The following is a 23,177-nucleotide window of genomic DNA, read 5'->3' as shown; positions in this document are numbered from 1 at the left end:
AAGAATGTGAGCTGATAAGTAAATATCATTAAAGACTAAAACAAAATTCTTTGAATACTTCCTAGTACACACTAATTGTACTAAGCGTGAATCAGTTCATACTAATTACTAAAAATAACAGAGGCTAAGGGGAAAAGAGCTTTTAACTGTCTGTTTACATTACCTTATTTAATCTCTAATTCAGGTTTAATGTGTGTATAGTTTAAGGATGTTTACTGTCAAGTCCAAATATCTACTGTGTTTTTGTAGCAGAATTTTGTGTTCCAAAAATTTCCTTTTGTGAAGTGATATATCAAAACTTAAGAGTATATAAGAAATATTTCATTATTTCAAATTGATCATCAGTAGTGACTTCTTGGATAGGTGAGCCTCTTGCTGATAGGCTCTGCTACAAAAATTGTGATCTTTGGGAAAATTTTTGACTGGGGATGCTTTTCTTATTAAATTTGAGCATAAGAACTTCAACATTTAGGGACCTCTAACCTTGAAAGGGCAAAGGAATGTGTATTTTTAACATTATTAAAGAATCATTAGGATTTATAACGTTTCTCCCTGGAAGTTTAAATGATTTCTTTACCTATGTATTTAAAATATTTTCAAAAACATTTTTTATTTATTTGCATCTATAAATTTATTTTGCCATGCAGTAATGTTTGTGATATGTTTTATGTAGTGTTAAGAACAACTTTCTTCATGGCAATCCTTTCATAAAAATACATGGAAAGGTGTTTACTTAGCTTAATCAAATATAAATAATATGCAAAAAAATCTGCTATTTTAACCTATTATTTGTGCATATTTGGGAATTTCCAGAGATAGGACATTTTTAAAAAGAGAAAGTACTCTTTGCTTCTATCATTTCATCAACACGAGGATGGTAGGTATATAACGAGTTTTGCACATTCAGAAAAAGAAAAATAGTAGAGACCTGTTTTTTCATCTGTGAAATATTCACTTCCTAACTCCTGGACCCTGTTTGCAACTCTTTGTATTGCTTTGATGTCAGCTATTTCTCACTAAGTTTGTGCTGCCAGCTGGAGTTAAACATCCTGAATATCACACCGTTTATCCTCTTTCTGTGCTCTGCTTTCCGACAGCAGTGGCATCTATCATTTCATTTAATTTCCCAGTAAGCAACCAAGGGGTTGTTTCTGATAATCTGCAGTTCTCAACTTTTTGATCATACCCAACTCGAAAACCTATTTCATTTTTTGTTTACAGTTCTAAACCCATTTATTTCTGTTGTTCTAGTGGTCAATGTATTTGTTCCAACTCTTATTTACTTTGAGCCTATAGTAAAGACAAATCTCTAAGCTCAATTCTGCCCCATATGTAAATGAGTTAACATTGAATTACTCAACCTTTTAAATATATTATTCATAAAATAAAACTTTATAGGATGAAAACCTGCACTGTCAGTTCCCTGTTCTGTTACTCTGCCCATCTTGACCACCAAGCATCTATTCCTACCCAGCCTGCCCATTCCAGCAGTAATGTATCAAATATATAGAAATGGCTGGAAAACAGTCCACATTCTTAAATGATTATATCTAGCATATGTACAGAATTTTATGGTTTAACTACATTACCCACAAATTTTTTGATACAGTAAGTTTTATAAATCTTATCATACCCGTTTCACTGTTGGAGAAAATGAAATTCAGAAAATAAGTAACATTTCAAGGTCTCACAGGCTGAAGAGGATTACAAAGCTATAAATATGTTCATAGATTTTTTTAAAAAATTTTTGAAACATCTTCATCTTCATTTCCTTTTAAAAGTAAAAATAGATTTAAAAATTAACTATATTGTTAAAATTAATTCTTGTACTTCAAATAATGTTAAATTACGACAGATGAATATATCTTTCCAGTTATTTTAAAACATTAATTTTATTGCTCAATTTCACAGCTGAAATCCATTGTAGTGCTTTGGTTTCCTGATATTGGCGGCATAAGTACAGACAGTTCAGATTAGTTGCTAAGTTATTACAAAGACTGTTTCTGAACTTTATCTGCTATATTTCATATAGGATAGATCAATATTAATATATCTCACTACTTTCTATCACTAACTGTCACTTGGAGAAACGCTTATAAAATATAACATCGGCCAGGCGCGGTGGCTCACACCTGTAAGTCTAGCACTCTGGGAGGCCGAGGCAGCAGGATGGCTCAAGGTCAGGAGTTCAAGATCAGCCTGAGCAAGAGCGAGACTCCATCTCTACTAAAAATAGAAAGAAATTGACTGGACAACTGAAAACATACAGAAAAAAACTACCCGGGCTTGGTGGTGCATGCCTGTAGTCCCAGCTACTCGGGAGGCTGAGGCAGGAGGATCTCTTGAGCCCAGGAGCCCAGTTTGAGGTTGCAGTGAGCTAGGCTGATGCCATGGCACTCTAGCCCAGGCAACAGAGTGAGACTCTATCTCAAAAAACAAAACAAAACAAAACAAAAAACAAACAAACAAAAATAAAATATTCCCTAAATCCTATTTTATGCATTGTATTTGTATGTTAAGCACATGTTAAACTGCATATTTTGTAATATTTGTATTATATTCTGTATTGGATTTGTATAATATTTTTGTGAATTGTAAAGACTCAGAACACTAGGTCTGAGTTTTTAAGGAATTGTTCAAGATTCTTATAATACTAAAAGTTTTCACTAAACATAATTTAAACAAGGCCTGTATTTGTCAGATGAAGATATTTTAAAGATACATTTTTTTTATTACAAGTATATATTTACCATAGATTATTAAAAAGGCATTGAAATGCCAAAGGAAGAAATTAAAATTATCTGCAGTCCCTCCATTCATTTAAAACCACTATTAAATTTTGACCTTATTCACCATTGTTTTCCTCAAGCAGTTCTTTGCACATAGTATGTCTTATTAGATTTTAGAAAATGAATAAATGAATTAGCGAGTGAGTAATGAATATACATCCAAATCAATTTGTTAAACAAAAATTAGATCATACTGTAGGTACTGCTTTTTAACTTGCCCTTTTTTCACTTAAAATATTCTTAACAATTATATTAATTCAATATTTTCCTACAATATCATTTTAATAGCTGTATCATATCCAAGTCTACGAAAAGAGATTACTTTAATATTTGTTAAATTAGCATAATGTACCTTTTATTCATATTGCCCTACTTTGAACTCCTGGATTCTTAAAACTCCAAAATGCTTCACAGTTTGAAACTCATGCACCCTTCCAGCCCTACCTCCTCTTGCCCCAGGCCTCTGACCCCAACCTAGTTTCCACCTGAGAAATTATTTACCATTTCCCAGCAGTGAAGACACCAAGCTCTTTCCTTAAGTGGGCCCTATAACACACTCTTCTTTCTGCCACTTGTGCTTGTCCTAAGCTTCCCTCCTGAGAACACATATGGAGCCTTCCAAATCCAAATCCAAATCCAAATGCAAATCCTAGATTTCACTCCTGGATCCTTTAGCACAGTGAGACTTCAGGAATTAGCATAAATCGCTTAGAACAAGTCATCTAGTAGAGATGGAGAGAACTGAAGTTGCACATCGATTCAGAAAGAGAAAAGGAGCATTTTTGGTTTGAGTTAGTCAGTCAAAACTCTAGACAAGATTATTTCCCTGTTGTTTCTGTTAACAGGAAAAAGCAATCTAAGGCAGCACATTCTTTTCTTCTCTTCAGGAAACAGTGGCTTTTAATTCTTCTCTTCTGAGGCCCCGTGTGATTGGAGAATGGATTGGTAGAGAAGAAAATGATGCTGATCCACTAGCCGCTGAGATGCTACAGCCCCCAGTTCCAAGAAGTAAAAATGACCAATGGGAAAGCGAAGACAGTGGCTCTAGCCCTGCAGGAAGGTGAGACGAGCTGTCTGCTAAGATTCTATGTTATCAGTCATTAAAGATAAAGGGAGAAAAATCCCAAGTGCATGATTTTGATGAAATCCCTTCTAATAATTTTAAGTAGAAAATTATGTTAGACTCCACATAGGATAAAAAAAAAATATTTGCTCTGTTTTAAAATTGAGATGTTATTAGACTTGTTTTGGGGTTTTGGTTTTGAGTTTTTTCTTCGCATTTAGGAGATCACCATCTCTTTGGTACTAAAACTAAATAGAGAAATAGTTTCAAGGACATACGCTATCAGTCAAGACCTACTATAATACTGGGCAGAGAGCGTTTGGCTTTTAAGAATTGGAGAGGAGTGACTTTGATTGTATCAGAAAGATACAGTTAGTCATCAGAGACAATAAAACTATTAAATGTATAACAGATTACAGGAGGCAGAGTTAGTACAAACTATATATAGACAGAAACCTTGGTTTAGAACCATTTAAATTTAGAGTTGATAACTGTGATTGAATATCATTATTTACATTTTTTTGTTTAGTTTTTGAAATTACTTTGATTTGTGAATTTGAAAATCCAGATTACTGTCATTTTACTCAGACCCCTGGTACTCGAAATGGTGACAGGAAATTTGCCTTTAGTGCCCATATTCTGGTAGAAGTGGAGTGATGTTGAAAGGTCCGGAACATATTTATTAGAAAAACTATGTTCAGAATAATCTTTTTTTTTTTTTGATAATACCAACTGCAATGAGTAAAACTTAAAACAAAAATGAAAACTTCTACAAGGCATCTGGGGTCAAAGCACTATGGGAGGCCTGGTGTACACGAGATTGAGAAAATGGATTTAAATTCTCGTGAATTGAAATGTGACAAGAGCTTAAATTTCCTGTGAACATTGCTAGCTGACCACCAGGGAAGAGTTTTTGCTATGCATAGTGTAGCTACAGTAACTTCGTATTTTCTGTGTTAAATTTAACAGCAACCAGTAGCTAGTCTTTCTCAAGGAGAAAATTGTATTTTCTACAATGTAATAGCTTTCAGGGGTTCTTTGCTTTGACTTATCACATGGCCGGAGGGAAGGAAATTCAGAATACACATTAATGTGCTTCAGGTATATAGAAAATTGATTCTATTTCCATGAGAAATAACTTTTAAATTATTTAAATAGTTGAAGTGCCTTGTATAAGGAGAAGAAAACCCTTTATAAAAATCCATTTACCTTCTTTTGTGAAATGCCAGATCAATTTCACCTGTCAACCAGGGTGATTTTATTTTTTTATACCAGACTTATGAAACCCACTAGGCCTTTATCTTTATGCTTTGGTAGATCTTTAGTTCTTAAATGTAAAATAGAGAAACGTCAATTTTCATTTTTCTTTCACTTTAGTCATAATAAAAATCAAAGCTATTTATTTATAGCAAATGTTAGTGCTTCTGTTTTCTTCCTGGCATCAGTGAGCCCTGGATATTCAGTAAAGGGGAATGCGTTCTCCAATCCTAGTTGACTTCCTTGCCCAGAAACTTCAGTCCATGAAAATCTGTCTCAAATATTGTTTGAGAAGTTGTTTTCAGCTTTATTTTTCTCTATGTTTAAATTGAGTTGAGGTATTACTCTATGACATGAAGAAAGTGGTAAAGTTCTGCCCAGATGCCTCCTTAGAGCAGAAAGAATACATGCATATCTGAATTGAGTTTAGAGAGTAGTGCTAAACTGTGTTAGAAAATGTATTTTTCCCATCTTCTAATGCAAAACAGGATTTCCGAATTTATACCCATAACTCACACAGCATTAGATGTGGTCTAGATGAATACAAAAGAGTGGGAGAGAAATTTATTAATGGCTCTAGAATGTGTAACTCTGGTATTAGCTTTTGTCCTTAAATAGTAATGAACTTGCACTATGATTTAGCAGTCAAACATTAACAGATAAAATGATATTCTACACTCTTAAAAGAGAAAACTTGATTTTCAAGCATGACTTCATTCATTTTTCAGCTTCCACTCCCCAACTGGAGCTGGCACATAGCTGTTATTGACTGACATCTATTACATGAGTGAACGAGGTATAGGCTGTCACTAGACACCTGCTAGATAAAGTTTGGTAACAAGAATTGTCTTATCTTTATTTTTTGCCCCTTTTCCTATCTCAGTGGTTTTTTTGTTGTTTATTGTTTAAGTCTTATTTGAATGGCTATAACTATAATACTTCCTCTTTCATGCAAAATAATAGATACATGATAGGCTGGAATTTTAGCATTAAATTAGAGAGAATTAAATAAATAGCATAATAAACGTTGAGACTCCTATGGGTAGAAACTTAGCCCAAATTTTTCCTGGAACATATTTTTTTTCAATGATGTACATTATCTGAACATTTTTTAGGTACCCCAAATATAACATTGTATGAAGAAGAACAACGACTTTGGTAGGCACACCTGACACCTAAAGGGTGCTGGTTAAAAGAAAGGCTGTCATGAGGGTAATATGGAGAAACTAAAAGAAAAAGACAAGAGATACTAACATGCAGTCTGTGCTCCCTAAATGGTTTCTGGATGGGCCTCAAGAGATTTGTGAATCTCTTGAAATTGCGTGGGACATGTTGTATATATGTGTATACATGGTCATTTTCCTGCATTTTTCTGCCACATCTTTCTTAGATTCTCAAAGGAGTTCAGACTTAACAGAGAAATTAAAGTATCTGAGCAAGAAAAAAGAGAGGTGAATGTGCTGGGGAATGAGTGAAGTCTTTCTGTGATTGTCAGTTACTCCTGTTGGTATCAGTTGCTAAGGCTGGCCTGGCTATGCAATGGGAAAGCATATTCATTCATTGCACATTTAGGATTATTAAAAATAATCCCACAGTTATAATACAAATGTAAACAAAAATTGAGTGTAATAAGCCTATATAATCTTATTTTAGGCCATCTTAATTAGATTTTGCATAGTTGTGTAATGGATTCCCTAAAATTACTTGTTAAATTGTAATGTGAATTTGAGAATAGGCTCATTGAGCCTTGAAAACCTAATGAAATTCCTCTAAAGCTGAACCACTTTATTAAAACAAGAATAGTTTCCATAAGTATTATAGATCTGGTGAATTGGCTTTATTTGTTAAGTGAGCATTATTATTAGATTGTAAATATGCCATAAAATGAATAGAAAGTCATACAATTTAGAAATGCATATTAAACATTAAAATAAAAGCTAAATTTATTTCCCATTAAGCAGTTTTCTTTCCATTAAAGCTCATAATTGCTCCTGATATATCAGTGAACAAAACTTGGAAATGTTCCCCATCTTCATAGACTTTCTGTTGACAGTAAGAGACAAACAATGAACAAGGGAATATGAAAATATATGCCATAAATTAAAGTAGTGATGGGTGATGTGATGGAAAATAAATAAGAAAAAGAAGGAAGAAAATAGATCGGGGGCGGGGGGGGGCTACTTTTTTACATGAGAAGTCCCAAAACAAAGAAATAACCCTAATATTGCCAGATTTTGGCTATTGTGAATATGATAGAAAGTAAGTAATACATATGGCAGAGATAAAATCAAATTAGTAATTTACAAATATTCTAATGTGCAAATTTTAAGCATAAAGAATGTTGATTAATTAAGAGTTAGTCTGCCAAAGGAATCAAAGCACAAGAAACCTTAAATATTTCTAAAACAAATAAAAATTGTAACTCATGACTCACAAATTTCTTTTTAAAGTCAAAATAGTGTATTTATTTCAGACAGAAGTCATTTTGACAAGTTCACAATTTCTGTTTTATTTATTTAAGAATTTATTTATGTAGAAAATACATATCCTAGTTCAAATAATTATTTTATGAAACATAGCATGAATCATCCGTGGACTTCATGTCCATTATACAGGCAACATTTGGGACTTGGTCAGTGTCCAGGTCTTCAAACTCTGTACCATCTTCATGACCAAACCATGTATTTTATGAGACCAGAGAAAACACATGCTTCAGCTCTCAGGAAATGTTTTTGGTCATTGTTGGCTGATGAGTAGGAGTTACACATTTATAATCTACCATTTGTTTCTCGTCTACCACATCCATATCTGTATGTTTATTTCTTCTTCTATTTCACTACCCATCTTCCTGTTTCCCTGGATTTTTGTATCTCTCAAGTTTAAAGATGTGTACATCTACTTAAATTAATTCTTATTTTATTAATTCTTATTTTGTTTATCCAGGTTGCCCCCTTGTGTTCTTTAAACCCATTATGATGTTAATTACTATCTAGAGACTCCTCTATGTACTTTACGTAGCTTAACTTATTTTATCCTCATGAAAACATTATTATTCCCTATTTCAGGAATAAGGAAACTAAGTCCCAGACTGGTTACATCCCTGCCTTAAGATTGGATAGCTATTAAGTGATTAAGCTTACTACTGTCTTGCTCCAAATTCTGTACCCTTAAATGCTTTGCTGTACAATCTCTCTTGTGAAAGGAGTTCTCAGAATCCTGTTATCATTAAGATTTAGGTTCAAATCTGGAGAAGAGGGGGCCCAGGACCCTGGTGCTCTTACAAAGACTGCAATCCCCCTTCCTCATCTCATTCACCACTGTCTGCAGTAACACCCTGCCTCCCTGCAGTAAGATCATACTTTCTCTTAATGGTTGTCTGATCCTTAGGCTGTGGGGCTGGAGAGGAGGGAGATGTCCTTCTTGATCCTCTTCTGCTTACAGATCTTGCCCTCTCCTCCTTAAGAGGATCCTCAGTTCTGAATCTTGTGTTTTCCCACTGTGATAATTTTCCATATCTTCTTGTAGCAATAATTTGCCCATCTCCAGTCATTTCCCTTCCCTGATTATGCAAACATCTGACTTCCTGTCACTCTCCCCAAAACCCCTCCTGTCTTGGTAAAATCAATGTCAACATCTGTGATTCTTCCCCAATCTTGGCCTCTCACTTTCTTTACCTACTCTTTGCCTCCGGTCATGAATTCCACCCTACCATACCCACTCATTCCCTCTGCCATATCTTAGACTTTCTCATTACCATTATCTGCAAATCCATCATGTCAATTTTACGCATTCACTCTCTGACTGCCACCTCCCGTCTTTCTAGTTCATTGCCTCTGGTACTCAACCTTAACTGGGACCCCAAATGCGCTGATTCTGCCAAATTTTCAATTCTGGACAATTTTGGACAATTCTTCTAAATTGTCCCTTACCCCTCTTGTTCTTCATTTTTCCACTTATTCAGCTGTGCCCATGGCCCATTGTTGGAATCAGTCCTTAGATATACCCTAAACTCTTTTGTCCCTCTTTTCCTGTTTTACTCTCTTGGCTTAAGTCTAATTCTTTATTCTGTGGCTGATCCAACATAGGCTGGAGAAGAACGCATTGCCACACTGGCCACTGCCACTGAATCCATGACTGCTAAGCTCCAGGGGCACACAGCCGACGATGCTGCTGCTTTGCCTCATCTGCTGGCATGTCCACACTCCTCAGTGATTATTTCATGTCTTTCCTTCTGTTCTCTGACCTCCAGCACTTCTTCCCCATCCTTATTCTCACCTGCTGGCCCTGTTCCGTATTTCACAGAGGAAAACAGTTGCAGTGAGGAAGAGAACCCCACAGGCTCCCTCCCACTTGGCTTATCTGTGCCCAGGCCCCCTGCGGCTCTCCCGTGCCTGTGGGTGAGCCACCCTCACTCCCCTCCAGGGCACTAGATTCTCATTCTCACTCACCTATGCAAGCTGATCAATTCCCTCTGTTCCCTGCACTGTTCCCTTCTACTCCTGATGGTCATTCCCATCTGGCCCCAGCTCTTATTGCTGCCGCCTTTCATTCGCTTTAGAATGAAGCTCCTTACACTTGTTCCCTGTGTTCACTGTCCTCTCCTGTATCAATCTTTTCCAAATAGAATTTTATTCCCATCACCTATTGAAACCACCCTACCAGTGTCACAGGATGACCTCTTGTCCATGTCACCCAGTGTCATTCAAATGACCTCTGCCTTCTGAGATTCCAGCATCAGGTCTCAGCCCTGCTCTGACTTAACCCTGCAGCAGTGTTTGGGATCCCGTCTCTCGGTTTTCTATTCAGATATGTTCCTCACAGTCCTTATCTGTAATTGTGAAATTCAAAACTCTCTGAGAACCAAAATTGTTTTCGTAACTCATGATAGCAAAACCTGATCTGAACACTGTAGATTCCTTATTTATCCCACTCAATGGGAATACTGATACATCATAATGTGGAAATACTGATGTATTTGATAACAAGGTGAGGCCCCAGACCCTCCATATGTAATATGGATCTTATGCAACAGAGCACATCCAGCCCCAAGGGTTCTAGAAAAATAGCTGTGGACCTCGAAAAAATTCTAAGTTTACATTTGGGTGGAAGTGCTTTCTTTTTTTTTTTTTTTTTTTTTTTTTTTTTTTTTTTTGAGACAGAGTCTCGCTTTGTTGCCCAGGCTAGAATGAGTGCCGTGGAATCAGCCTAGCTCACGGCAACCTCAAAGTCCTGGGCTCAAGCAATCCTACTGCCTCAGTCTCCTGAGTGGCTGGGACTACAGGCATGCGCCACCATGCCCGGCTAATTTTTTCTATATATATTAGTTGCCAGTTAATTTCTTTCTATTTATAGTAGAGATGGGGTCTTGCTCTTGCTCAGGCTGGTTTTGAACTCCTGACCTCGAGCAATCCGCCTGCCTCGTCCTCCCAGAGTGCTAGGATTACAGGCGTAGCCACTGCACCCAGCCTGGAAGTGCTTTCTTAAATAAATACACATAGTTTGATCATATGTTGGCCTTTTCAAAATAATCATGTTTTATAGGAATAAAAAATAAGCATTTGATTTATGCTTATTTGTATAAAATACCATTTTCAAGATAGATTATATATTATCTTTGCGTGAAATATATAACTTCTAAGCATTCTGTATATATTTAAGTCCATAGTAAGTAGGCAAAAGCCATTGTCAGAATGTACATAAAATGTCTGCTTTTAAACAGTAATGCTTTGAGAATTATTATTTATTCCTAAGGGGGAAAAAATTGCCTTAAAACTGTAACTGTCTGTTTATATGAAAACATCAAGTATATTTATATGAAAACATATAAGTATAAGTAACTTATCACAGCTAATTGACATTTAAATATTTCTTCAGCTTAAAGATGGAGCCTAAGACTAAAGGATTAAAACAGCAGCAGCAGCAACATAAGAAGCTCTTGGCGGCCATGCTCTCTCAAGATTCTTTTGAGTCCGTCCACAGCCCCACCCCATCTGTAACAGAGGAAGATATTGATAATGAAGATGATGCAATGGAATTGCTGGGTAATTTTAAAAATTAATAATTTCTCTTTTTCTTCTCTGGCAATGTAAAAATGTGTGTAGCGATTAAGAGATTTTAAAAGTTTTGATTAGTTTTGTCTTAGGAAAAAGAAACCATTTAGGACATACTTTATTTACCTTAGACTTTCATGAAGTTGCCTGTAAGAACTAAGTTGAAATAACCCAAAGTGTGTGAAATATTGATTAGACTGTATTTTGTGCTTTGTGTATGCAGCACTTTACCTTCTACTTAAGCTTTATTCTGTGTGAAATTGTGATAAAAATTCAAGTCTGGTCTGCTTAATTTTCTGATTATAATTATCTTGACCACATCTATTGTCTATAAAAAAAATACCTAAAGTACATATTTCAGCCCTTATCCCCAAATGTCCCCCCATTATTCCAAGGACACTTAAAAAATAGAATAAAATTTGAAGGGGAAGATAGTAAATTAATCTTTTAAGTCTTTCATAAACGATAGGAAAGGTTACAAAGATTTCAAAGCATTTTCAGGCCCATTTCTTTTATGAAAATCTTATTAGTGTTGTATATGTAGGATATCTTTTTATTATATAGTTTTTAACAAAGCGAATGTATGTTTTTGCTTCATCAGAAATAATCTGTTTACATAAATTTTTAAAATTGAACCTCTCTTTGAAAAATTATTTTTTTCAAAAGAAGGAAATGAAATTTTATTTTGGAAAGAGTGACCCACATATAAACCAATGAGTTTTTAATTCAGTAATATAAATTATTCTATTATAAATAATTAGTTAAGCAAATACTCTGTAACAATATACTGTTGTATTTTCACCAGAAAGAGAATAAATCATGTAATTATTTGGAAGTTTTAAACACATTTCACATATAGAATATGGAATCTCAGAAAAATACAGCCATTTTCTAAATTTTTTTTCTAAACCAGACTTCTTGGTTTTAAGTGTTTATGGCAGTAAAATACTGTCATTATAATAAATGTATATGTCCCATGCACGCACCTACAAAGGTGTTATTTAGTCAGTGATGGTAGGTTCACAGATGTTTTCTGATGATATAAAAACTGCATTCATACTAGCATTAAGGAGACAGTATCATGGCATTTTGACTACATGCTCTTGGCTTTTTTTTTTTTTTTTTAACAAATAGATCTTATCTCCCCACCTCCAAGTCATTAATGTGGCAGCTATGTCAGATGTGGCAGTGGCAACTTATTCAACTTCCATTCAACAAACATTTTCTGAGCACTTACTACGTGCCAGGGACTGGGCTTGGTCCTGGCAACATGAGAATAAAATAATCATGGTCTCTGTTTGCAGGAATTTTACATTCTAGCGTTCAAGATACAAAAGTAAATACTCAATTCTAACAGCATCCACTACCTGTGCTAACTGGATTAAGTGCACGGTTAGACGTAGGGGTAACATGCAGAGGTGAGGGACAATGATGACGGAATATGAGAAGCTGATTCCTCTGGTTAGTCCTGAAGGACCAGCACATGTCAGCGCAGCGGGTGGAGCGTGGTCGTGGTAGGTTCGCTCATGTAGACATGGGCTCTTCTGCGATGGTGCTTATGACTGTGCTTGTAAATGGTTCCTCTGCTTTTGTCAGTGACAGTGAAGGGGACAAGTGAGATCAAGGGATTCATTAAGCAGACACAGGTGTCTCACTTAGCTCTGGTACTCCCCTAGAGCTGTTCTGCTCTGAAGTCTCTAGTTTCCCAAGCTGAAGACCAGAGGATTAGGTTTTTGTAGATTACCTAATGACGAGCAATTAGTAACTGGTCCTCATTAATTCTTTCTATGTAGACCTTTTAGCCTGTGGTCTCAGCAAGTTAAATAATGAGAGATAGTTGAAGGTTTGGACTTTCTTTATGTAATTCCATGTATCTCAGCATAGGTGGCTAGTGGTGTGATAAGGTTGGTCTCTAGGTTATGAGATTTTTCTGCAATAGCATGGAATGTTCCAAGCCTACTGGGCTATCTCTGAAAATGATGCCGTGTACAACTTCTTATTTTGGAAACTGATTCCAGAAAAACATATGTGATTGTGCCTATTTCAGGAAAATATAAATGCTAAGTTCGTGAACATTTATATGAAATCAAATTTTATAGAATTTATGTAGAATCATGGTAAGATGCAATAGAGACATCTGGTATTTAAAAATCTTTTTGAATCAACATTTTGTACAATGAGTTTACTATAGCTTATGTGTTTTTAGGAGTTTAGCTTGTTGTTATCTATACCAACATATTCCTGGCTGAAAAATTATGTATTATGCATGGGAAGCACTCTGTAAACCTTGTGAAGTGATAAGCAAAATGTATAATTATTAGTTAGCAATATATAAAAGCATTATTGCTCAGGAAAAGTGGTTGATTTGAAGTGGGAAAAAAAAAACCCTGTTAGTTGAACTAGTAGAAGATAATAAAACTATTGATTCTTGTTTTATTAAGGAATCTAGCATTGTTAATATATACTGATTAATATTTAATTTTTCACAGTTGTTTAGTTGTATATTTATGGGTTTTAAAAAATATATTGGGCATATGAGAATAATATAGTATAGCACCTGTGATTTTTTTAAGTAGATTAAACATTTTCTGTAAGATTACTTCAAATAGTACCTATAAATTCATAGTGCAAAGTAGCTTCATATGGAATTAATATTCATCAGAGAATAAAGTATCCAAACTTATAGAATTTTAACATATAATAACTTTAAGTACTCTGAAATTGGCATTCTAATTATAAAAGATATTGAATAAAATATTTGGCAAGTCACTTCAAACTAAGTAGTTTTCAATGTCAAATATAAGATATTCTCAAATATTTTAGTAATTGTGATGGAAATTAATGACCACAATGAATAAAATGTTATAGACAATCTTCACATATTTTTTTAAAAATTTAAATAAATAATTCCCAAAAATGGAATGACAAGTTACAATGGTAGAACAAGAGATTTAAAAAATTCCTGCATATTTTACTCCGTTAATTCTTACAGAAAATTTGAGGAACTTCACTAGTTTAAAAGATATTAATATTTCAGCTGTGTGAGCCCATTTTTATTACATTACATCTATCATAATCTTACTCTTGTTGAACTCAAATTTCTATTATGTGCTTGATTATTCTCTATATGATTTATACTCCTTTAAAAATATTATCATAATTATTTAAAGACACAACTACTTTTTTTTATACAGTCTACTATGGGATATTGTAAAACATTTTTTAGGCTTTCTAAGAATTAATGATTAGGCAAGTATCTAAAAATCAACATTCCAGGCCAGGCGCGATGGCTCATGCCTGTAATTCCAGCACTCTGGGAGGCTGAGGTGGGGAGATTGCTCGAGGTTAGAAGTTCAAAACCAGCTTGAGCAAGACCGAGACCCCCGTCTCTACTATAAACAGAAAGAAATTAATTGGCCATATATATAGGAAAAAAAATTAGCCGGGCATGATAGTGCATGCCTGTAGTCCCAGCTACTTGGGAGACTGAGGCAGTAGGATTACTTGAGCCCAGGAGTTTGAGGTTGCTGTGAGCTAGGCTGACACCACGGCACTCACTCTAGCCTGGGCAACAAAGCGAGACTCTGTCTCAAAAAAAAAAAAAAAAAAAAAAAATCAACATTCCAGAGATGCTAAAAAAGTGTACAACATTAATCATGCTTTATATTTTTTTGGTTTTAGCTCATAATTATATAAAAATTAAAAATTAAAACTAAAATTATTTTGTCCAAAACAAATAAGGTGATTGCAAGTAGATTTTATTTGTTTAAAAAGGAGTAATCAAGAACAAGTATAATTATACTGGTATTCTTTGTTCAGTGTAGTCAATTGAGTTTCTATAACATGGTATCTTACCAAATTTTGTTAAATAAAAACTTACTTTCCTAGAAGGACTCATTACATTAAGAAACTCCTGTGGCAAATTTTTGTTTTGCATTGTGATCAACCTTTATAAAGTAAATATGCACTCTCTGTTCTGTTTTCTTAAATTGGAGGCTTTTTAAAGCAGAAGGGACCCATATTGGCAAAATAATAACATGCATTTTACCTGATGAGAAATGGATGCTATCATCAATAATGTCAAATTTAAAAGAAAAAAAAAAGATGGGGGGGCGCTCTAAATGTTTTTAAAAAATTTACCTAGCTATCAATATACCTATGTTTTAATAATTTAGAGTATATAAAATAGTTTAAACATAAGGGGCCATACATAAAAACTTTTTCTTCCTTGTGGGTTTTTTTGATCATTGGAAATATCAGCATAACAGAAAAATTGTCATGTTAAGATGAAGTTTCTTCATAAAAGAGAGGGTTCATAAAACACCTGAGGACTTTCAAAAATTAAATGTATGGGTCCTTCAATATTGGCTATAAGATTGCCTTAAATACTACTTATAAATACATTCACAATAATACAAAAATTTTAATATAGAATTAGCGCATATTAGAGATTAAAATATTCAAATTTGTGAGATTTTAATCTTTCATATCACCTCCTATTTAGTAGTTCCCATCTTTAAATATACAATATTCTAAAAAATTCCAGTAATTACACACTGTACTGGCAATTGATGAGCACAAATAACCAAAGATTATAGAAAATTTGCACATAAATTTTTAAATGTTCACTAAGTGAATTAGTACAATTAGAAAAAGTAGGACCTCATGAATATTCATGAAGATATCTTACACCTGCTAAATAATATTTTCTTCTGTTAAGCCATGTGTTTGATTGTAACAGAGGTGTATGAAATGCCCCTGCTATAGGGTTGTCACCTGTTTTTTTGGAATTCTAACTTCAGCTCGCTTCACTGCCATCCCTGCCAGCACAAATGCCAAGTAAGCTCTGTCGAAGTGTGGCCAGAGTGAAGCTGAATAACACTGTGCTTGCCTCCCAGATGGCAGTGACAACATCTGAGTAAATCCATTCAAACACATTCTTTCATGTATCAGATTTCATGCACCTGTTACGTGAACAGTGCTAGTTCATATTAACATACAACACAAGCAATAATGTCTTATATTTTCTGACTACTTTGACCTCTTTGGGCTTTGAGAGAAAGGTGAATATAGTGAACGGCTTTAGATAAGACCAAAATCTTTGTGAGTCTTGCCTCAGCTCTCAATTAGTTCATTAATTCATTCATAGGTTTATTAATTTCTCAAATGTGTATCTATCACTTATAAAGTGACTATCTGCACATTCCCAGGAGTTCAAATTGTAACAAATACAGACATGTTTCATGGAATATTGACTACAGAGAGCTGTTTTTAAAATTCGATTTGCTTAAGAGTCATCTGGAGAGTTTGGTTAATTGCAAATTCTAGTGCCCTCTGCCCCCAATTTCTAGTTCATTAAATTTGAATAAAGCCCATGAATTAACATTTTTGAACAGGAATGCCATCCTCCCATCTTTCGAGAGACTTTGTTACATCTATATAACGTACAATGAGAATCCTAATCTATTAGGTATATTCAATTTTTTGTTTGATAAAATATATCCTGCAGCAAGAGGAATAAAATAATAGAAAGTCTAATGTTTACAACAAAAAGAGCATGGAATAGAGGTTCTGAGTTAAACAGCTCTTTTAAAGTGTCTCCTGGAAACAATAAAAAGTCTTATTAACAAGCTATGGCTAGTGCAGTTTGTATCACCTTATTATGTCTTCCTTTCTGAGGTATTTTTCAGGAGCACTTCAAAAATGAACTACTTAGAGTAGGAAAATCACATACATTCTAAAATGATTCTAGCATATACTTGAGAAAATGGTTTCTTTCTGATCCATTTTTATCATATTATCATATTAAAGCTTTATTTAGGACTTTTACTTTGCTTTTGCTAAATGTGACTCATTGTTCCCTTTACTGCCTTCTAGATTTACTTGTTTTGTGTTTGGGATTGTATCAGTGCTCCATTCTCTTCATTCTTCATTTTTGTTTCTTTTCAACAAAATATCAAAACATTGGCAAATGATAACCAGGGTTTATATGTAGAAATTGCCCTTAAATAAGCATAAACCTACATGCCACCAAATATATATGTCATCCTATGTGATTTACTTTTATGGTGTTTAATAACAAATGTTTCTTCTTTTTCCTGTAAGAAAAAAATTCTAATAGTAAAAGTAGCTCAACATAGCAGAATGAAGTCAATAGTTTGAAAATAAAATCTAAACCCATAAACAAATTGTTGACATTTGCCCTTTATCTCAATTGTATATCTGCGTGAAAATTCCTTTGAGAGATAGCTGTTTCCAATATATTTGTGAGTAGGGTTGTTTAATATATATTTGTCACTTTGAGTAAGTTATAAATTGTTTGGCACATAGCAATAATATAGAACAATATGCTTTTTTATATTTACACTATAGCTCTTCACTAAGTACTTTGCAAAGACATGAGCCACAATGTGATGTGGCATATATGGCATAAGATCAAGCTCTTAGGGCCAACACTCTAAGACCGAGGTCTAGCCCTTAAACTGTCTCTTGCTAATGTTGTCATCTGAGTTACAATTAATAAATAACAAGGTCCTGTAACAACGTATGTCCCTCCTACTCCACAGGGATGTTGTGGAGATAAAAATGTGATATTCTCTGAAAAATACTTTTAATTTTTTTTCCTTTTTTCATGGCTGAAAGTAATATTTGAAAAAAGACACTAGAATTCAAATATAAAACTTTTTCTCCAAGTAAATTTATACCCTCTAACCCACATACATTTTGTATAGTTATAGGTAAAGAAAAAAAAAAAACAACTTTCTTTAGAGCTTTGGGAAATTGCCTACTAACAGTAAGAATTGATGTTTTCCACAACACAGTGAAATAGAATAGTTAGGAGGTAAAGCTACCTATGTATTTGCAAGCCAAAATATTGCTTATATCAATACACAATATTACATCTTTTTTATCATGGATATTAAAGCAAGGGCAGACATTTAGGTGATTTGGTTAAGGATGTAGAGCAAATTACTCCACTGTGTTTGATTTTATTTCTTATAAATGTATAATTTCTGGGAGGAAAAGAAAAATATTTTCTGCATACACACGAATCTTTGGTAGCCAAAGTTGGTCTTGGGGCAAGAATGGGAGGGAGAGGCAAGGAGAAGATACAGAAAAATTAGAAATTTGTGCTATATGTTTATATGCTTCTGTGTAAAGTCATAAAAGTGTTGAAAAATCTATAAGCTTTAAAAACTCTTTCAAATTATATGATAATTTCATATGATAAATATGAAAATATTTGAAGCAGCACAATTTTGATGGTTTTACATTAATTCATTGTATAAACAAAGCTTAACCAAATTGAAAAGCAGTGTAATATCTTATTGGGGTTTTGTTGCTTTTGAAATAAACTTACCCATTTCAAATACTTAATAAAATGGTGATGTTATACTTCAAGATGACTTGTTTAGCCATGGTGATGATTTACATATATTTTGAATTTGAATTTTGTGCTCCAAATAAGAGCTGCTTGAAAGTGGTGCAAAATCATAACTTCATTGTATTTTTTTCTTGGTTAAAAATGTACAAAGAAGTGTAATTTATTCAGTAATTATATGCATCTTAACATCAAAGCCAATAGATATGAAAGGGGTATTAAAACTTTTCTTACTGAATTGTTTAAAACTAATTTTAGAACTATAAAAACCTATTTAGATGTTTATACCTCATAATATCACTGACAACTTATTTAATAATCTCAAAGTAGAAATCTTAAGATTATTAAAGTTAAATATTGAATACATATTAACAGAAGAGTGGTCACAAAACTTGCCAATTATTTTCAATATCTGAAAAATGATAGCTTTGTGAAGTAGTTTTATTCAAGATTTTAAAATATATTTTATAAACACATTTTAAAAATCCCAAATGTTAAACTGTTCCTATATGTGAATTTCTTTTGGAATGAAAATAGTATGATTTTCTTTTTCAAATGTCTTATATCAACAATTTCCAAGAGAAAATCCTGTAATAATATTGAATAGTTTTAAAATTATTTTAAAACCCTAACACAGTGGGAAAAATATGGCAGTGTTCTAATTGAAGTAAATTAAATCTAGTGATTTTATTTTGTCCTTCAATTTTTTAGTTTCTTTCTGCAAAATATAATTGAATATCTTCTGTTAATATATGATGAATTTGCTTATATCAGAAAATAAACTTAAAATTTTATATACAATTATAATTTTTTAAAAAACTTACTTTTTCAAGAATTGCCAGAATGGGATTTGTTAGACTAGCTATTTTTCATCTAATAAGTGCTTTTATATTTACTTTTAATTTACTCACATTTGTTTGGGGACTCTATATTTCAAGAAACTTAATGTAGAGTATTATTAACATGGTAAAACAAAATTTAAATTAACCTTATGAGATTAACTGTATGGAAGCCAGTATGACACAGTATTAGAAGTAGCAGCAGCATGAGCTTTGTAGATGGCCCTTGTTTCAAGTTTCACCATTGCCCCTAATTCTATGATTTAAGGACAGTAACTTTCTTCCTTCAAATATCAATCCATCATCACAAAAATGGGAGCAATAAGGATAGTTATAGAGTTTTGTGAAATTAAGTAAAATAATGCATGGAAAGTGCTCAGTGTATCTGATATGGAATTAGTACTGGAAAAATATTTGTTACTATAATTCATATTATTTTTACACTAATTTCACCTCTGTCTCCATCTAACACATGAAGCTTAGTGCATTTAAAAGAGAAAGTAAGCCCATAGAAATTTAGCCTGTGGGGTTTAAATGTTTTAGTCTTTTATCACAAGTGTCTCATCTATACATGTTCTACATACTTAGACATTATTTCCACAAGTACTCTCTTCTTGATATTTAGTCTTACTTCTAATTTCTTCCTTTCTTTTAAAGATCACAGACAACTTCCTGAAAAGATCATGTCACATGATCCTTAATTTTCCCTAATGTGTTAGAATCTTGGCCTATTCCATTGAGAGATAGTAAACCCATTATAAGAGAGCATTTTAATGTTCAAATTTTTCTCATAATTTGACTCAACCAATTATTTTCAGAAACTTGAAATATTCAAACTTTTTTTTAAAGTATCAAAACCTGACAACATATGTCTGATTTTCTTTTATATATACACATATTTGTTTTTGTTACCAGGTCACCTGTCTCCCTGATTTATAATCATGGGCACTGTCAGATCCTTCTGTAGCATGGAGAAGATGGTATTTGGCTTATAGAAACAGAGAGACTTTATTGGCCCCATAATCACCATTTATAATGGGAATGGGATGTGCAGCATTCCAAGACTAGTTCAAAGAAGTAAACATTTTCCAAAGGCTATATATACACTTTTTATATTACAATGCATTCTTTTATCCTCTCATAATACAGAGAAACCACATATAATGATAAAAGCAAAAATATCAAGAGATGAAAGGGAAGAAACTATTCTTTTCTTTTCTAGGTTACACTCTGATGTTCTTATCTTCTCTTTATGGACTTTTTGGCATTTATGATCTAAAACTGTCTCAATTAGCATTGCTAATATTTTGATACATCTCGGTGGCTGAGTTAGAGACACCTTTTATAGAAAATAGTTTAAGATAGGAAATATTTCTCTGCCCATATATAATCTGAACACAAAAGGACCAAACAAGCTCCAGGCAACTCTATTTTGATAAGGAAAATTGAGAATGTGAGAGGAGTTGTTCTCCAACATAATAGCTGTTAACTGAGATAAAGAAAATCCTAAGCACATACATTAAAAATAATCCAAAGTCTCACAAAAGTAATATTTCTTTTACAATAAAGTTTAGATTATTTGCACATGAAGCTATTCCTTTTACTGACAAGAAACAAACATGGTTATTGCTTTAGAAATGGTATCTTCATTTACTACACAGTTTCTAACCATAAAGGGTAATGTCATCATAATATACACATTTATAAGTTTATTATTTACTTTCTAAATTATATTATTACTTTATTTAGTAACCAGGGGTTTGAATAACTTCTCACTTAAAAAAAAAAGTGAAGCAAAAAAAGCCATATATGGTTATTACTGATCATATAATGGCTTCAGGATCTTAACATTTTTAATTCCCTCTACCACTTTGATTTTCAAATGTGCATACTATTACCATGATTTCATTGTTTAATACCTTCCCTATAAGCAAAAAGTTTAGAAATGTGAACAAAGAATGATGCTTTTCTGAAACACTATTAGCACTTATAAGTCAATATAGGCTAATTTCAGGGCCTTTTGAGTATCAAATTTTCTGGGAGTTAAATTTCCTTTAAAATAATATTTATTTTTAATTATTAAAAGATAAGTCAATGTAAAAAGAATGGAAATAAGAGGTAAAAGTAAATAAATAAATATTTCCCTGAAATAATTACTGTTGATGTTTTAATGACGTTCTTTCTAAATGTTTGTCTATGTAACATAAATAGAACAGCTAACATCTGTATGCATTTATAATATACAGTACAGTGTGCTAAGTGTTTTTTGTACCTTACTTAACATTCACAAAAATATAATGGGGTAGGCAATATTATTATTCCCACACCACAGAAAAAGACACAGCTCTTTGAAAAACAAAATTTACCCAGGATGCGTAGTTGGCACTCAAGCGTTGGATTCCTAAACCTGAGCAATTAAGCACTAACTGTGCAACACCTACACATTAAAATACACATTTATATTAATATGTATATATTTACATGAATATATATATAGTTTTCTCATGGTAAACAACATTTAGAAATCAACATCAGGGGCTTCTGCTTCCAGTCATAACAGAGTAACTGGTCATCACTGGCCTTATCCCTCACATTAAGCAATTATAAACTTGGACAAAATATGAAGTCGATATTTTAGGCACTGCACAAAAGGCGGCACAGGTGTTTGGGTCTTGAGAGTAGGGAAGTAAACTAGGTGAGCCCTGTGTTTCCCCCTGGCTTTCCCCATGGTGACAATCCTCTGGCCAACTTGTATGGAGGTGGAACTCAAGTGGAGAGTGAAGAGTGGTGATCTCACAGGTCTAAGGAGGAAGACATTCGAGTTTAGGGCTGACGAGGTGGCTGGTATATGTGGAATTGTACACCAAGAGAGGGAAGCTGAGGAGAAGGTGTGGACAGACGTCAACAGGGGTGTCCCCCTTGGGTCCTTAGCTGAAAACTGGGCTTCCTTTACAAGAGCAAGACTACCCAGGACCTGAGAGAGTGGTTCTTGTGTGTCTGAGAAGTGAATAGAAAAAGAGAGGCCAGACTGAGTTGGGACACAGTTTCAGTCCAGCCAGAGAGAATAAATCTCCCCTAATTTCTTGGGCACTTAGAAGAGCCTTTGGAAAAGTCAAACATTAGGAGCAGTCATGACACCCTGAACTGAAAGGCACTTCTAAAAATGAGGGAAAAATTGAAATAAAGCCAGTTAAAGCATAAAACCATACCTAGGAAGGTGAACTGGATCTGCCAATAATTTAATCCTAACAAAACAAAACTCAACATCTTTTAGAGAAGACAACCTAAGCTGGCCTCCCTACAAAGAATCAATCATAATGTCTACTGTGTAATAAAGCATTACTTATTAGTTATACAAAGAAACAGGAATGTGTGACCCAAAAGCAAGACAAAAAATACCAATAGAAACAGACCCCACTATGTGCAGATATTTTAATTAGCTAACAAAGACCTTTAAAAAGCATTTAATTTTACATGTTTTATGCATTTAAAAGAAAAGAACACAAGGAATAAACAGATGGACAATCTCTGCAGAGAAATCGAAGCTAGAAAAAGATCCAAAGAAAGTCTGAAACCAAAAAGTACAATATCTAAAATTTTAAAAATCACTATGTAGGATTAACAGCTTCTATAGTACAGAAGCACAGGTCAGTGAACTTGAAGATAGGTCGACAGAAATTATTCAAACTGAAGAGCAAAAATTAAAGAAAAATTAAAACAAAATGAAAAGAGCTTTAGTGGCCATTGGAACAGTATATAAAGTGATAAGACATTATCAGAATTTAATAAGAGAGGAGA

General features: G+C 33.6%; 1 protein-coding gene across 1 annotated transcript in view; it reads left to right on the top strand.

The window, feature by feature from the left end:
• C7H8orf34 (chromosome 7 C8orf34 homolog) overlaps positions 1-23,177 on the top strand; it is a 349,392-nt gene that overhangs the window by 138,537 nt on the left and 187,678 nt on the right. The window contains exons 6-7 of the mRNA XM_012739907.3: positions 3,677-3,849; positions 10,984-11,150. Of these exons, the coding sequence (XP_012595361.3) occupies positions 3,677-3,849; positions 10,984-11,150 (340 nt within the window). The remainder of the gene's footprint in view (positions 1-3,676; positions 3,850-10,983; positions 11,151-23,177) is intronic.

Source organism: Microcebus murinus, chromosome 7, assembly GCF_040939455.1.
Source record: "Microcebus murinus isolate Inina chromosome 7, M.murinus_Inina_mat1.0, whole genome shotgun sequence".
NCBI classification, from domain to species: Eukaryota; Metazoa; Chordata; class Mammalia; order Primates; family Cheirogaleidae; genus Microcebus; species Microcebus murinus.
This window is presented reverse-complemented; position numbering and strand designations above follow the sequence as displayed.